Raw genomic sequence first — 17,179 nt, forward strand, 5'->3', positions numbered from 1 at the left:
TCCATTCCAAGCGCTTAGTCCAGTGCTCCGCACATAGTAAGCGCTCAGTAAATGCTATCGAATGAATGAATGACGATTTTGATCAACCCCAGCACTTAGCACAGTATTCGGCGCAAAGTAAGTGCTTAACAAAAGCCAGTGCTGTTCCTGGTCAGGAGATATTTTCCTCAACTCACCACCCTGATCCTGCCTTTAGCAATTACCTACGCGTCGGTTTATTCCTTTCGTTATTGTTCGTGTTACGTATCTGTGTCTGTACGTATGTAAGATCAGTATATCCTGATCCTAGAAGCAGCGTGGCTCGGTGGAAAGACCCCGGGCTTGGGAGTCAGAGGTCATGAGTTCGACTCCCGGCTCTGCTACTTGTCAGCTGTGTGACTGTGGGCCAGTCACTTCACTTCTCTGGGCCTCAGTGACCTCATCTGGAAAATGGGGATTGACTGCGAGCCTCACGTGGGACAACCCGATGACCCTGTATCTCCCCCAGCGCTTAGAACCGTGCTCGGCACATAGTAAGCGCTTAACAAATACCAACATTATTATTACCACTCTTATTTTCTTTTGGACACTATGTACAGCTTGATGGATTGCTGTATTAAGCGTCCCGTAGAAACTTTGCAGTGGCTTGAACAGTCTCTAATAGTTAAAACTCTGTTCTGCGGACATTGAAAACGGTGTATTCTGGGCATTTGGGGAGACGCGCTTTTTTTTTTTTTAATATCCGGGGGCATCAGTTGCTGTGAGTTCTTCCGTTGGATCTCGCCCTTTTTTCTGTCCCAGGGCTTCTGAGGGAACTACTCCTTTTCTGAGCTGTGGATCCGTCAGAAGCTAAATTCACGTGAAAAGAAAAACACCTCACCTTTTGGAGCGTAATGCCAAAAATAAACTCTCCTTGCCGGGCCAGCGCTGTTTTCCTTTAAGCCATTCCGATACGGAAAAAATGACAGGTGTCTTCTCATGCCAATTGACTTCTGTGCCATGGCTTAAATGAAGAGAAACCTAAGTTGGACTTTTTTTTATGGTATTGAAGTGCTTGTTATGTGCCCGGCTCTGCTATTTTCAATTTTAAAAGGCCACGATGTCCTAAATGTTCCTTTCTCGGTCGTTTATTTTAATGCTGTGTAGCTTATTTTGAAACTTCCTTTCCTAGCTCTGCTCTGTTTGTGTAAGTTGAAAAAGTTACTTTGCTCTCCCTTCAGATTATGCCTCTGTGGAGATTTTGAACAGCCGTTAAACCGAATGCTTCACCGCTGAACTAGTTGCTCAGGGATCCTGGAATTCTTTGTTGCTATGGGAGATTGGAAGACTATTACAGTGCCAGTGTTACAGTCATCAGGTAATTATGGAAGAGGACTAAATTACCGAGCACGTTCCCACCAGCCTGCCGCTGCGTTCCCACTTAACCTCTCTGGGCCGTAAAGTGGAGATGAAATGACTGTGGGGTTTAAGGAAATACACCATCTGATCTTAATTTGGGGGTCTGAAGGCGTGTTAGATATTGGGGCCATTTGGATGTCAAGAGGAAGCCGCATGTTTTAGTGGAAAGAACTTAGGCCTGAAAGTCAGAGGACCTGGGTTCTGATCCCACGTCTGCCCCTTGCCTGCGGTGTGACCTGGGGCAATTCACTTAACTTCTCTGAGCCTCAGTTTCCTCATCTGTAAAATGGGGATTCAGTACCCGTTCCCTCTCCTACTTAGACTGCGTCCCCCCGCCCCCCCCCCCCCGTGCAGATCAGGAGTTGTGTTGGACCTGATTATGATGTATCTACTCCAGTGCTCAGAACAGTGTTTGACACACCGTAACGTGGTATTTGTTACCATAATCATAATAATCTTTGTCACGGTGCTTGGCATTACGTTAAGCACATAATAAATACTCTTGCTAAACCAGCTCCTAGATTGAGCCCCCTATGTGTTACGGGGATTGTGTCCGATTTCAATTTCCTGTATCGTGCTTAGCAGGTACCATAAATAAAAAAAACTCTGGTGCATTCAACTTTTTACAGTCATTTGAAAACTTGGCAGAGAGATTATGAGTTAATTATCATGTTACGTGAACCTTACTGACAGTATGATGGAAGGCCATAATTGCTAGGCTTGATTGGTGGAATTAACGTTACTTGTAAAACTTACTCACCTGTATCTGAAAGAAATATTGTGCCCTTTGAGAATTTAGTGATTTCCTTGTTTTTGTCATCTTTGATTCGAGCCCTGAATTACAACAAAGTCCTGTGATTTTGAAATTTGTCGTGGCCTAACCTGAGAAGAGAATTTAGAATGTGGCTCGACCTTGTAACTTAGATTTTGGTTTTGGGAAAAACTAGAGCACTCCTCGATAGCCTGCCCTTTCTCTGGGTGGATGCGAGGGAACAGCGTGGGGTTGAGAGTGCACGGTCGGAGGAAAATGATTTGATTCTTCTTTGAAATGACTTGACTACTGCTTCAGTCTCCTCAACGACCTCTCTGACTCCAGCCTCTCTCCCCTCCAGTCACTTCCCCAGGCCTCTGCCCGCGTCATTTTTCTAAAACGTCTTTCGGTCCAGGTCCGGACACTCGTCGAAAGGCTCCCATCGCTCCCCGGTCCTCTCTGCCTCGAAAAGAGATTTCTGACTGTCGTCTTTAAGGCACTGATCTCCTGCTTACTTCTCCAGTCTCTTCTCCCAGTCCATCCCCGCTCTCACACGTCTGTCTTCTCTAGCTAACCTACTCATGGTGCCTTGTTCCTGTCTCTCCTGCTCCCGCTCTCCCTCCTGCTTTAACTCACTCCCTTCCCATCAGGCAGACCACTGCTCTCCCTAACCTCAACTCCCTTCCGAAGTCACACTTCCTCCAAGAGGCCTTCCCCGATTCATCTAATATCTTCACACCTATATCCCCCCCCCCCCACCACCACTTCAGCACTCTCACCTCGCCTAAGCGCTGACATATCTAGAGCCCGTCCACGGTTCACGCTATTCCTTCCACCAATCTGTAATTTATTTTAGTGCCCACTACAGTAAAAGCTCAGTAAGACCAGTAAAGAACTCAGTAGGTTCTGATTCCAACTCTGCCACTTGCCTGCGGTGTGACCTGGGGCAAGTCACTTAACTTCTGTGAGCCTCGGTTTCCTCATCTGTAAAATGGGGATTCAGTACCTGTTCTCTCTCCTGCTTAGACTGCGTCCCCCCCACCCCCGTGCAGGTCAGGGGTTGAGTACAACCTGATTATCTTGTATCTACCCCAGCCAGTGCTTAGAACAGTGGTTGACGCGCGGTAATTCCGTTGTCCCCTTCCATATGTCTGTCTCCCCGTCTAGGTGAAAGCTCGTTTTGGGTAGGGAAGGTGCTTGCTAATTCCATTATAAAATAATAATAATGTTGGTATTGGTTAAGCAGAGCACTGTTCTAAGCGCTGGGGTAGACACAGGGGAATCAGGTTGTCCCACGTGGGGCTCACAGTCTTAATCCCCAGTTTACAGATGAGGTAACTGAGGCACAGAGAAGTTAGGCGACTTGCCCAAAGTCACACAGCTGACACGTGGCAGAGCCGGGATCCGAACCCGTGATCTCTGACTCCAAAGCCCCCGCTCTTTCCACTGAGCCACGCTGCTTCTCAATTATATGCTACTCTCCCAAGCGCTTAGTACAGCGCTCCGCGTAGTAAGAGCCCAATAAATACCACCGATTGACCGCTTAGAGCAGTGCTCCGCACAGTGCTGTCGTGCCGTGTAAGTGCTGTCGATTCCGTAACGTTTTCTTTAAGTATGCGCCGTACTGTCGTGATGTCACTTGTAGTTTTGTAATGACCATTTCTAAGGTTTTGTATCTCGATATTAAGTTTCAGATAGCAAAAGTATTTCTCAATATACCTCAGAAACAAAGATGTCTCCGTCGAGTTCGTATACGCAGCGAGTGCTATGTTCTTCGGTACCTTTGACAAAAAGTGTGCATAATTTTTTCAGTGCCTTCTGCACAGAGGAGAATGTTGAACAGAGTATTTCTTATCTGAATCAGGTAACTTTTTAGTTCTTTGGTGTGAAATAACGGTGAAAAGACAGTCCCTTGCTAAAATCGTGAATTTGCCCTGAGCGAGTTTTATAATAATAGCCGAAGGGCTTCATTTTGTTGTTAAATCCTTCTTGTTAACAGTTGGCTTTCTCTTTCCAGGAGTTGACTACTTTAGGTTTTCCTTCACTATATGAAGAGTCCAAAGGTAAAGAGACCAAGAGAGAATTAAGTATAATTGCAGTTTTAAATTGTATAAATGAGCTGCTTTTACTTCAACACAAGAACCTCCGAACTCAGGAAGATGTAGAAACCCAGAATTTGAAACTAGGAAGTGATATGGACCACCTGCAGAGCTGCTATTCCAAACTTAAGGTAGCTGTTTTTGTATTTACTTCAGAATTGTGGTCTCTAAAATTCAGTTCTCTCTACTTCGTTTTTGTTTTATCGTGCCAGGTGACTTGGCGTAATTAGTTCAATCGTCATTTAAGACGCTCTGAAAAACTTTGTAAGGTAATAGTTTCTCCATTAATCTTTAGACCGAGGCATTTATTTTCCGATCATCCGAACGTCATGGTTTGCCACCTCCTCCAGGGCAGGGACCATTCATTGTTGAACTCCTGTGCTTACTTAGCGCAGTGCCTTGCGCACAGTAGGTGCTCAGATACCCTTGATTAAGCCGATCAACCCGTCACCTCAAACTCAACGTGTCCCAAACAGAGCGCCTCATCTTCCCACCCAAACCCAGTCCTCCCTCCGACTTTCCCCTCACTGTGGGCGGCACCACCATCCTTCCCGTCTCACAAGCCCGTAACCTTGGCGTTATCCTTCACTCCCCTCTCTCATTCAACCCACGTATTCAGTCCGTCACCGAATCCTGTCGGTCCCACCTTCACGGCATTGCTGAAATCCACCCTTTCCACTCCACCCGTACTGCTACTACGGTAATACAGTCACCCTGTCCCTCTTGGATTCCTGCATCGGCCTCCTCGCTGACCTCCCAGCCTCCTGTCTCTCCCCACTCCAGTCCGTACTTCACCCTGCTGCCCGGATCATTTTTCTACAAAAACGCTCGGGACGTGTCACCCTGCTCCTCAGAAATCTCTCACTGTGGCCCGTCCGCCTCCGTATCAAACAGAAACTCCTCTCCATTGGCTTTAAAGCCCTCCATCACCTTGCTTGCCCCCTCTTACCTCACCTCGCTTCTCTCCTTCTACAACTCAGCCCGCACACTTTGCTCCTCTAGTCCTAACCTTCTCACTGTGCCTCGATCTCGCCTCTCTCGCCCCGATCCCTGGCCCACGTCCCGTCTCTGGCCTGGAATGCCCTCCTTCCTCTAATCCGACAGACAACCACTGTCCTCCCACTGCAGAGCCTTATTCAAGGCACATCTCCTCCAAAAGGCCTTCCCAGATTAAGCCCCACTTTTCCTCTTCTCCCACTCCCTTCTGTGTCTCCCTGACTTGCTCCCTCTGCTCCATAATTTTATTTATACCTTTGCCCTTCCCCGCTGCCAGCCCCAAAGCGCTTACGGACATATATGTAATTTTATTTCCTTCTATCGATGTCTGTCTCCTCCGCTCTAAACTGTGAGCTCGTTGTGGGCAGTGTTTATTGCCGTATCGTGCTTTCCCAAGTGCTGAGCACTTTTATTTTGTTAATTTTATTTTGTTAATGAAATGTACATCGCCTCGATTCTATTTAGTTGCCATTGTTATTACGAGCTGTTCTTCCCCTCGACTCTGTTTACTGCCATCGTTCTCGTATGTCCGTCTCCCCCGATTAGACCGTAAGCCCGTCAGTGGGCGGGGGTTGTCTCCATCTGTTGCCGGCTTGTTCATTCCAAGCGCTTAGTACAGTGCTCTGCCCATAGTAAGCGCTCAATAAATACTATTGAATGAACGAAAGTTCTCTGCACACAGTAAGCGCCAAATAAATGTGATCGAATGAAAATCATTTCAAGGGGCAGAGCAAATGGACAGGTAAATCATGATCTTAAAGGGAATATTTTTTCTTAAATAAGACACCCCACAAACAAATACGGCTCTCGGGGCAGTAGACCAACAGTCTTCGGAGAAGAAAAGGTATCCAAGTCAGAGGAACTGAAGCTCTAATTAGAACCTGCAAGAAGTTGAGGCAGCTCTTCAAGATTAATAACGTCCTTCAGATGATCCTCAGATGAAACCGAGACAGGATGTGAGGGTGAACGTGAGGTAGACGCGACCTCTTTCTGTGATCAAAGGACTTTCCGTAGGACCGTCAGTCTGCTACCTCAGAACAGATCTTTTTTGCTTTGCTGGTGTCTCTTCTGTGGAAAAATTCCCTTTAAATGCAGCGTCTCGTGGGTGCCCTGCGTCTCTTCCATCCGTAGTATCGGGTGTTTGATGAAATCAGTCCCCAGATGCTGCTTCTCCGACCCCTCGTATCCCTCCTCGGGACCACCGCCTCCGTCAGTGTGGTGTGGGCTGAAAATGTCTCGTTTCCTTCTGCTCCCAACTAGATCACCTACCTTTTGACCCTCACGTGGGGCTCGCGCAGGAGCAGTGGTCGGCGGTGGTTGGACGCTTACACGGGGCGACTGGGCGAGGCAAAAGTCGGTCGCACAAACTATTCTCGACTCAACTAGCCTAAACCTCGGGTGGTTGGATCATCTGTTCCCCCCATCTGCGGGAACTCTGAGATAATAATAATAATAATAATAATGATGGTATTTAAGCGCTTACTGTGTGCAAAGCACTGTTCTAAGCTCTGGGCTTCCCCGACTAAGCCCTCGTTTCCCCCACTCCTCCCTTGTCTGTCATCCATGAACTTGGATTTGTACTCTTTGGGCACCTGGTATTCACCCCACCCTCAGCCCCCGCAGCACTTACGTACAGATCTGTAGATTATTTATATTAATGTCTGCCTCGCCAACGAGAAGGAGAGCTTGTCGCGGCCAGTGAACATCTCTACCGCCTCTGTTATATTGTATTCTCCCCAGTGTTTAACACAGTGTTCTGCACCGAGTAAGCACTCAGTAAATACCATTGTTTCGTAAGGCAGAGAGGGGTGAGTTTTCTCCGTGTCTTGCACCTGCCGTCCCTTAGTCCCCGTGGCTCATTTATTTTCACTACTTTCTTCCAAGCGAAAAGCGGCATGGCTTAATGGAAAGAGGATGGGCTTGGGAGTCAGAGGACGTGGGTTCTAATCCCTGCTCTGCCACTTGTCTGCTGCGTGACCTTGGGCAAGTCGCTTAACTTCTCTGGGCCTCGGTTACCCCATCTGTAAAATGGGGATTAAAAAGTGTGAGCCCCACGTGGAACAACCTGATCACCCTATACGTTTAGAACAGTGCTGGGCATGTAGTAAGCGCTTAACAAATACCATTATTCATTCATTCATTCAATAGTATTTATTGAGCGCTTACTATGTGCAGAGCACTGTGCTAAGCGCTCGGGATGAACAAGTCGGCAACAGATAGAGACGGTCCCTGCCGTTTGACGGGCTTACGGTCTGATCGGGGGAGACGGACAGACGAGAACGATGGCGATAAATAGAGTCAAGGGGAAGAACATCTCGTAAAAACAATGGCAACTAAATAGAATCATCATTATTATTATTATTATTATTATTACTATTCCAAGGGCACTGTGAATACAATAAAATACCACATCCTGTTTGTTCCTCAGTTTGGGCATCTGATCATGATGTCTAACATATACTAAAAAAGTAGTGGGCTCAAAAGTCCCCCCCACCCCCATCTGACTTCGCATGACTCGGTGTCCCTATCTGCATGTAGCTCTGCAGCTCAAATTGCAAGCCTCGGTTGGAGGAATCGCCAGGTGCACACCCCTTAGCCCGGTGGCCAACTTAATAATAATGTTGGTATTTGTTAAGCGCTTACTATGTGCAGAGCACTGTTCTAAGCGCTGGGGTAGACACAGGGGAATCAGGTCGTCCCCCGTGGGGCTCACAGTCTTAATCCCCATTTTACAGGTGAGGGAACTGAGGCCCAGAGAAGTGAAGTGACTCGCCCACAGTCACACAGCCGACCAGTGGCAGAGCTGGGATTCGAACCCATGACCTCGGACTCCAAAGGCCGTGCTCTTTCCACTGAGCCGCGCGGCTTCTCCACCTGAGGATCCGGTGGCCCTTCTGCTAAATCAGTCAGTGGTATATCGGCGCTGAGATTGTGCAGAGCATTGTGTTAAGCTCCTGGGAGAGTATAATGCAGTTGGTAGACAACATCTCTGGCCTTACCAGCTGATTAATTCAAATCAATCAACCAATGGTCATTATTGACTTCACTGACACTATCCGCTTCTGGTTTGGTGGTTTTTTTTTAAATGAAATTTAGGCGTTTACTATGTGCCAGGCACTGTACTAAGCTCTGGGGTAGATACAAGCTAATCAGGTTGGACACAGTCCATCTCCTACCTGGAGCTCGCAGTCTTAATTCCCATCTTACAGGTAACGGAGGCCCAGAGAAGGGAAGTGACTTGCCCAGAGTTACACGACAGACAGATTGGCGGTTCTCCTCCTCTCTCTCTGGCTGCCTAATCACTCAGTCAATTGTATAATAATAATAATGATTATGGTATTTGTTAAGCGCTTGCTATGTGCCAAGCACTGTTCTGAGCACCGGGGTAGATACAAGGTCATCAGTTTGTCCCACGTGGGGCTCACAGTCTTAATCCCCATTTGACAGATGAGGTGACTGAGGCCCAGAGAAGTGAAGAGACTCGCCCAAAGTCACACAGCCGATAAGCGGCAGAGCTGGGATTAAAACCCACGACCTCTGACTCCCAAGCCCGTCCTCTTTCCACCGAGCCACGCTATGGGCTGGGGACACGGGAAGGGCGGTGGTGCTTTCTGCCTCCCGTCTTCCCACTCCTCAAGAACCTCCGGTGATTGCCCGTCCACCCCCACAGCAGACAGAAACTCCTTAACGTCGGCTTTAAAGCGCTCGATCACCGTGCCCCACCTCGATCTCGTCTCTCCCGCCGCCGACCTCTCAGCCACGGCCTGCCTCTGGCCCAGAAGTCCTTCCCCGTTCCTATCGGGGAGATGATCGCTCTCCCCGCCTTGAAAGTCTTATTAAAGGCTCATCGCCTCCATAAGGCCTTCCCCGACTGAACCCTCCATCAACTCTTCTCCCGCTCCCTTGACTCATCCCACCCTGAGCCCCACAGCGTTTGTGTACAGACCCGTCGTTTATTTTTATTAAGATCCGCTTCCTCCTCTGGACTGTAAGCTCTTCGCGGGTAGGGACCATTCGTATCGACTGTTACATCGTAGTCAACTGCCGTGCACTCAGTAAGCGCTCATTTTCACTGAGCGCTTACCGTGTACGAAACGCTGTATTTAAGGCATTGACGTAAGTTACGGATATGTGCCGAAGCGTTACGGGACTGAGGGCGAGGTGAATGTCAGGTTCCCAAAGAGTACATAGATGATCCCGGCTCCGCCACCTGTCCGCCGTGGGATCTTGGGCAAGTCGCTTCACTTCCCTGGACCTCGGTTAACTCATCTGTAAAATGGGGATCGAGACTGTGAGCCCCACGCGGTGTTCAACCCGATCTGCTTGCAGCCCCTTGAGGTCGTGGAGTTCTCTGCTCACTTCCCCTCCTCTCTCATCACCTTTGCCTTGGATTGAGAGGAAATGAATCTGAAGGGAAGACAGTCTCCTAATAATGATAATGATAATGTTGGTATTTGTTAAGCACTTACTCTGTGCAGACCACTATTCTCAGCGCTGGGGTAGGTACAGGGTCATCAGGTTTTCCCACGTGAGGCTCACGGTTAATCCCCGTTTTACAGATGAGGCCCAGAGAAGTGAAGTGACCTGCCCACAGTCACACCGCTGACAAGTGGCAGAGCCGGGAGTCGAACCCGTGACCTCTGACTCCGAAGCCCAGGCTCTTTCCACTGAGCCACGTTGCTTCCCAGGGTTTAGGGGCCAGGGTGGAGTAAGTTTGGTTTGTTTTTTGGTCGTTGTTTTTATTGCCGGGAGTGGTATTTGTTAAGGTCTAAGAATGTTCCAGACACTGGGATTCTCTCTGTTGCCAAATTGTACTTTCCAAGCGCTTAGTACAGTGCCCTGCACACAGTAAACGCTCCATAAATACCATTGAATGATCAATTGATTGTATCCACCCCAGAGCTTAGTACAGTGCCTGGCACATAGTCAAGCGCTTAACAGATTATCTGAAACAGAAGGGAGAGGGAGGTGGGGAAAAGAGGGCATAATGAGGAGGCCTGGGGGGGGGGGGAGATTGAATCTTAAAAGGCATTTGATGAATATAAAGCAGTGCTTTATCAGTCATTTTGCAATTGAGATAATAATGTTGGTATTTGTTAAGTGCTCCCTATGTGCAGAGCACCGTTCTAAACACTGGGGTAGATGCAGGGTAATCAGGTTGTCCCACTCGAGGCTCACAGTTAATCCCCGTTTTACAGATGAGGTAACTGAGGCACAGAGAAGTGAAGTAATAATAATAATAATGTTGGTATTTGTTAAGCGCTTGCTATGTGCCGAGCACTGTTCTAAGCGCTGGGGTAGACACAGGGGAATCAGGTTGTCCCACGTGGGGGCCCCGGTCTTAATCCCCATTTGACAGATGAGGTCACTGAGGCACCGAGAAGTTAAGTGACTTGCCCGAAGTCACCCAGCTGACAAGTGGCCGAGCCGGGATTCGAACCCACGACCTCTGACTCCAAAGCCCGGGCTCTTGCCACTGAGCCACACCGAAGTGACCTGCCCACAGTCACACAGCTGACAAGTGGCAGAGCCGGGAGTCGAACCCATGACCTCTGACTCCGAAGCCCATTTGAGATAGCAAAAACCAGTTTAGGGATCTCCTAAAAACGACAGTGTGGCCTTGACTAGCATTCCTGGAAATTTTAATCGGGGTCTGAGCGTGAATATGTGTTTTTAGGAGCAGCTAGAAACCTCAAGACGGGAAATGGTTGGACTCCAGGAGCGGGACAGACAGCTACAGTGCAAGAACAGAAATTTACACCAGTTACTTAAGAACGAAAAGGATGAGGTGAGTTGTTGAATTATAACCGGTTCTCTTTTCATAACGAAGAGGAGTAAGGCTGCAAGAATTAGCAAAACTTTGCATTCTCAGTGTCCGCTACTTCAGCTTCTCATTTCCTACAGTGTTCGTTCATTCATTCAGTAGTATTTCCTGAGCGCTTACTATGTGCAGAGCACTGGACTAAGCGCTTGGAATGGACAAATCGGCAACAGATAGAGACAGTCCCTGCCCGTTGACGGGCTTACGGTCCGATCGACGGAAAGTTTGTCCCCGACGCTCAGACCGGTAGCGCGCGTGGAAGAAGCACGGGCTTGGGAGTCAGAGGTCATGGGTTCTAATCCCGCCTCCGCCACTTGTCAGCCATGTGACTTAGTCACTTAACTTCTCTGTGCCTCCGTTCCCTCATCTGGCAAATGGAGATTAAGACCATGAGCCCCACGTGAGACAATCCGATTACCCTGTATCTACCCCAGCTCTCAGAACAGTGCTTGGCACGTAGGAAGCGCTTAACAGATGTCATCATCATTGTTATTGTTCGTAGCCGCTGGTTGGAAGAGCAATGAATCCTGAACAGAGAGCTTTATAATTGCTAACCTGACACCTTCCATGGGGTGGGATTAGCTGGAATTCAGGCAGGTTAAATTATTGGATCCCATGGGATTACAGTATAACGAAGCTGGCTCGGTCTCTTGCTCTGGAACGATAAATCGAGGCCCCGGATGATCACGTTAGACCACTGAGCTCATCTCCAGTCGCAGTTTACCCACACTACTTTAACTCTGGAAAACTGCTGGCCTGGGGAGCGTGTAACTTCATAACTCTTTGGAAAGCAGGAGTTGATTCAAAAGAGGACTGCGTTTTAATTGCCCTCTCAAATTATAAGTCAGTTATCCTGTTGCTAGTAATGCGTTGCTTTAGGCGGACCTATAACCTGGCCATCTTACCGAAAGAAATTAGATATGGAAGTAGGTTAAGCTGTCGGGTAGAACGATCTACCAACCCGAACGGCCTGTGTCTTTGTTTCTTTTTTTAATCAATGCTTAATTGGCAGTTGGGGAAACAATATCAGGGCAGTAGTCGCTCTCCACTTAGACTCTTTCTGATGAGCGTACTTTATTCAGTTCTCTGGTTTGCAGTTGTTCAGTCCCTACGTGCTCTAGTTATTTTATTATCCCGAGGTATTCCGGAAAGCATTTTTATCCGTGGGATCACTCATCCGTACAGTCTGTTGCGACGGTAGAGCGGGCTTACGGTTGGACACTGTTAGAGTGATAGCGCGCCGCTGCGTATTCTTTCCATTGTAAATTCCTGAATTTTATCCGTGCTAACTGCAAAACTGCTTTAGGTGCAAAAATTACAAAATATCATTGCAAGCCGGGCCACTCAATATAATCACGATATGAAGAGGAAAGAGCGAGAATACAACAAACTAAAGGAACGGCTGCATCAACTGGTAATGAACAAGAAGGATAAGAAAACAGGTAAAGTGCAGTGATAATAATGATGATGGTATTTGTTAAGCGCTTACTATGTGCCAAGCGCTGTTCTAAGCGCTGGAGAGAACCATAATGAAGAGGTTAGCAGCTGCTGGGCACTACCCTCTGGGGGGGGGTCTCTCATTTTTGTGGGTAGGCAGGAGGTGCTGTGCCCGGCCAGCCTCTCTGGATTCAGCCTCTGAAGCGGCAGCCAAAATCCCAGCAAAAAAACATCAAGCAGCGGTATTTAGTGAACGCTCGCTGTGTACAGAACGCCGTACGAAACTCTTGGGAGGGAACAACAGAGTGGGTAGACCCGTTCTCGGCCCACGACGAGCTGGCAGTCTAGCGGGGAAAGCGGCTGAAAAAATAATTTATCGTATGTAATTTTTATATGTAGTGTATATGTATGCATTTATAGATAGGTGACACTACCAGAGCATCGAATTGTCTCCCTTGCCATTCACCTTAACACCCCAACTTAACCTTCCAGAACAGCTAGTTTTCCTCTCTCAGAAAAAAAAAAAAAGAATCACTCTGGACTCTTCTATGAGTTTATCGAGACGCATCCTCAAAATATGAATACCTTTTCAGCATGCAGAGTTTTCTGTGGTACATTCCAACTCTTACCACCCACTGGATGATTTTTCTTTTGTTTGCCTTGAACCTAACCTTTCGAGCTGCGCTAGGTGTCCTCTGAATCCTAGCGTGTGGGATGAGCTCTTTCACACTTCTCATGAGTTGTCTTTTTTTCCTTTTTTGGGTGATCCTTAATCATACCTCCCCTGAGCCTGCACTTATCCAGACCGAAGTGTTCTAATCTTGGCCGTGTACCTGTGATATCGCAGCTCGCTCCAACCTCCCTCCGAGCATTTTAGTTGTCCTCTCTGCCTTGATCAGCGTCATTTGAGCGGAGAGCGGGGAGCTAGGCTCTTGAGAGAGTAAAATAAAATATAAAATCCAGTCCCCATCTTGAGGTTTAAAGTCTAACGAGGCCCACGAGAAGACACGGACTGGCGAATACACCGTAGGGAAAATGGAGCCACTCAATTTTTGCAAATTTCTTTAGACTGGTGTTCACCAACATTTGGTTGCCATTTGGGTTTTACACGTAGGATGATAATTTTTATTTATTTTTTTTCTCGGTAGCTATGGATGTTCTCAATTATGTAGGTAGAGCAGATGGAAAGAGAGGCGCCTGGAGGACCGACAAAACCGAAGCCAGGTACTGCTTATTGGACGTTAATGAATCTAGATATTTATCAGCTTCATTCCAAGCCTTTCAGCACTTCATGATGACTGGTTGTTTTAGGAATGAAGATGAGATGTATAAAGTGCTCCTGAGCGATTATGAGCAACGTCAGAAACAAATTCTACTGGAAAATGCCGAACTCAAGAAAGTTCTTCAGCAGATGAAAAAGGAAATGATTTCCATCCTCACACCGCAAAAACAGAAACCTAAAGGGAAGGTCGAAGAGAGTTGTGGAGCCGTAAGTGTTTCAGTTGGCTTGATTATTTTTTTTTTCGAAAAAATCATTCGCTGTCTTCTTTCTGCCAGTCCCGAAGACCTCGAAGTACTCAGAGGGTCCAATGATACCGAAAGGCGAACATATCCACCCGTATTATACTTTAGGGGCTTCTTTGGCTAGCAGTCTCAGATTTGGGGAAGTTGCATTTTTCCTCCTTCTTATTTGAGATTTGAGAGAAGACAGATGAGAGGGAAATCTGGGCTAAGACCCAAGTTAATTCTTTGATCTGCCCAGATCTTGTTTGAATATTCCAGTTCTTGAAACAGTTATTTTTTTCACGATTAGCTCAGAAATGCTTTGCCGTAGAATCTTCGGTTGACAGTGTCTGAAACAAAACATATATTTCAAATATCAGTGGGGTGGCTTGCAGTACAAAACCGGCTCTTTTGTTTTTCTCCATTTCTTTACAATGCAGGGTAATTCTGCCATGAAACGTTGGACAATTTATTTTACCTGTTGAACGCGCGGTCACTCGGCCCCGGTTTTGGGAGCAGGAAAAGTGGTTGGTTTCTGACGGCTACTCTTTCCAACCCTGCTCCTTCTCACTAACCTGTAAGCTAGATTGTAAGCTTGTTACGGGCAGGGACCGTGTCCACCAATTCTGTTGTATCACGCTCTCCCAAACACGTAGTACAGTGCTCTGCCTATAGTTAGCGATCCGTAAATACCATTGATTTTTTATTTGTGTGTGTGTGAGAGATCTCTTAGAGGGGGAAGACCCTGGGGAGGTCTCTCTCTGCCTCTTTCTTCCCCACGCCCCACCAATCCCTCCGTTCTCTCCTTCCATCCTATATCCCGGACGTTAGTCTGGCCGTCTCAGTCCAGGGCCATCATTAGCCCACAACTCCAGTCAGTCGGTCGTATTTATTGAGCGCTTACTGTGTGCGGAGCACCGTACTAGAGTACAGTATAACGAGAAACAGACACGTTGCCTGCCCACAATGAGCTTACAATCTAGAAGCTGTAAGTCTAGAGTCTAGAGATCCAGATTCCAAATGGAGAAGCAGAGCTACCTGGAGGCATATTAGCTCCTCTCATTCGACCGTTTCTTGCCCGGACTCAGCCCAGGGCAGGATCAGACACCGGCGTGGTGCCTTTTCGGTGCAGTCGGGGCAGGTGAGGATTTTTGACAGCGGCAGCGGTTATTATTTCCGTTCTGTTCAAGTGCACAACACACATCATGATAATAATGATGTATCTGTTAAGGACTTACTATGTGCCGGGCACTTTAAGCGCTGGGGTGGCTACAAGCACATCAGGTTGGACACAGTCCCTGTCCCTCGTGGGGCTCACCGTCTCAATCCCCATTTTACAGATGAGGAAACTGAGGCCCAGAGAAGTGAAGTGACTTGCCTAAGGACCCAGAGCAGACAAATGGCGGAGCCAGATTTAGAACCCGTGTCCTGACTCCCAGGCCTCTCCTCTGTCCACTACACCGTGCTGCTTCTGATGAGACGGCCGCTCGTGCGAGGCCACCGAAATGGCGGCCTTGGGTTTGCTTGAAGTCAGAAACCTAAGTCTGTCCGACCTCTCGCGTCGAAAGCCCCCTCAAAGCCAGAGGTTAACTTGGCCCGGCCCAGGCACGGTTTTCGAATTAGGCCTGCGCCAGGTTTCTCACCCTGAACCTCCTCTAAAGTCTTATCTTTTGTTTTCCCCAGCATCCAGGGACCCCTTTTCCTGCTACGTGCAGGATCCCAGCTTGCTCTGCCCCCTTTTCTGCAGACTCTCCTTTCTCGTACAAACCAGTCACACCAACAGCTTCTTCCCCGCACCCCTCACCTTTTTCTGAAAATGGTATTTAAGGGCTTACTATGTGCCAGGCGCTCTACTAAGTGCCGATCAGGTTGGACATAGTCTATGTCTGCGAAGCGGCGTGGCTCAGTGGTAAGAGCCCGGGCTTGGGAGTCAGAGGTCATGGGTTCGAATCCCGTCTCCGCCACTCGTCAGCTGGGTGACTTTGGGCAAGTCACTTCACTTCTCTGTGCCTGAGTTACCTCATCTGTAAAATGGGGATTAAAACTGTGAGTCCCACGTGGGACAACCTGATCGCCTTGTATCCCCCCCCCCCCAGCGCTTAGAACAGTGTTTTGCACATAGTAAGCGCTTAACAGATACCATCTTTATTATTATTATTATGTCCCACATGGGGCTCACAGTCTTAAGCAGCGTAAGAAGCAGCATGGCCTATTTGGCATGAGCCCGGGCCTGGGAGTCAGAGGACCTGGGTTCTGATGCTGGCTCCACCACCTTTCTGCTGTGTGGCCTTGGGCAAATCACTTCACTTCTCGGTGCCTCAGTTCCCTGATCTGTAAAATGAGGATTAAATCCTACTCCCTTCTACCTCGCCTATGAGCCCTGATAAACTTGTATCTACCCAACTGCTTAGAGTAGTGTTTGACACACCGTAAGTGGGCACTGGGTCCAACCTGCTAAACTTGTATCTACCCAAGTGCTTAGAATAGTGTTTGACACACCATAAGTGTTTAACAGATACCATTTTTTAAAAAAATCCCCATTTTACAGATGAGGTAATAGGGGCACAGAGAAGCTAAGCGACTTGCCCACAGCAGACAAGTGGTGGAGGTGGGATTAGAACCCAGGTCCTCTGACTCTCGGGCCCATGCTCTATCCACTAGGCCGTCTGCTTCTCTCGTGCTCCTTCCCTTTGTTTCTCAAAGAACCCCCAGTTTTGGACAACATTCTGAATGGAACCATGCCCTTTTCCGTAGCGGGCCTACAAAAAAAAGCAGTAATAATAATAATATTAAAAACCGTTGGCTGGTGACTAGCCTTTGTTTTATCTTTCTGAGCTCCGCGTGGCTTTGGTCAGCAATAACGCTTCAAATATTTTCTAATTTTAGAAGTCCAATCTCTATCTCCCTTCTCCATGAATTTTCAATGACTATGCACTGTAGACTTTGAATTGTACAACCAAGGAAGAGGCGGAGCGAAAACGTTATCGGTCTCGGAACAAGTAGTGCACCTTTGTTCCTGTCTTGTATTTGTAAAATTCGGGTCCTACGAACCTCTGCTCCGTTACTTGTGAGTCAGTTGTAAAAGGGAAATGTTAAATTTTCAAGGTTGAAAAGGGAAAAGAATAAGCTTTGTCATGGTATCTGCGATATGCCTGCTGTGTGAGAAAGCTGCTATAAATGTTGTATTTTTCGTAC

At 47.7% G+C, this 17,179-nt stretch overlaps 1 protein-coding gene across 3 annotated transcripts in view; it reads left to right on the forward strand.

The window, feature by feature from the left end:
• The window catches only part of LOC100079222 (SSX family member 2 interacting protein), a 130,019-nt gene that overhangs the window by 82,208 nt on the left and 30,632 nt on the right, over positions 1-17,179 (forward strand). For all 3 annotated transcript variants that reach the window (XM_029062581.2, XM_029062580.1, XM_029062579.2), the window contains 7 exons: positions 1,200-1,336; positions 3,817-3,992; positions 4,146-4,358; positions 10,901-11,011; positions 12,351-12,486; positions 13,630-13,705; positions 13,793-13,970. In XM_029062581.2, the coding sequence (XP_028918414.1) occupies positions 1,291-1,336; positions 3,817-3,992; positions 4,146-4,358; positions 10,901-11,011; positions 12,351-12,486; positions 13,630-13,705; positions 13,793-13,970 (936 nt within the window). In that variant the 5' untranslated portion in view covers positions 1,200-1,290. The remainder of the gene's footprint in view (positions 1-1,199; positions 1,337-3,816; positions 3,993-4,145; positions 4,359-10,900; positions 11,012-12,350; positions 12,487-13,629; positions 13,706-13,792; positions 13,971-17,179) is intronic.

The sequence above is a fragment of the Ornithorhynchus anatinus genome, chromosome 4, assembly GCF_004115215.2.
Source record: "Ornithorhynchus anatinus isolate Pmale09 chromosome 4, mOrnAna1.pri.v4, whole genome shotgun sequence".
NCBI lineage: Eukaryota > Metazoa > Chordata > Mammalia > Monotremata > Ornithorhynchidae > Ornithorhynchus > Ornithorhynchus anatinus.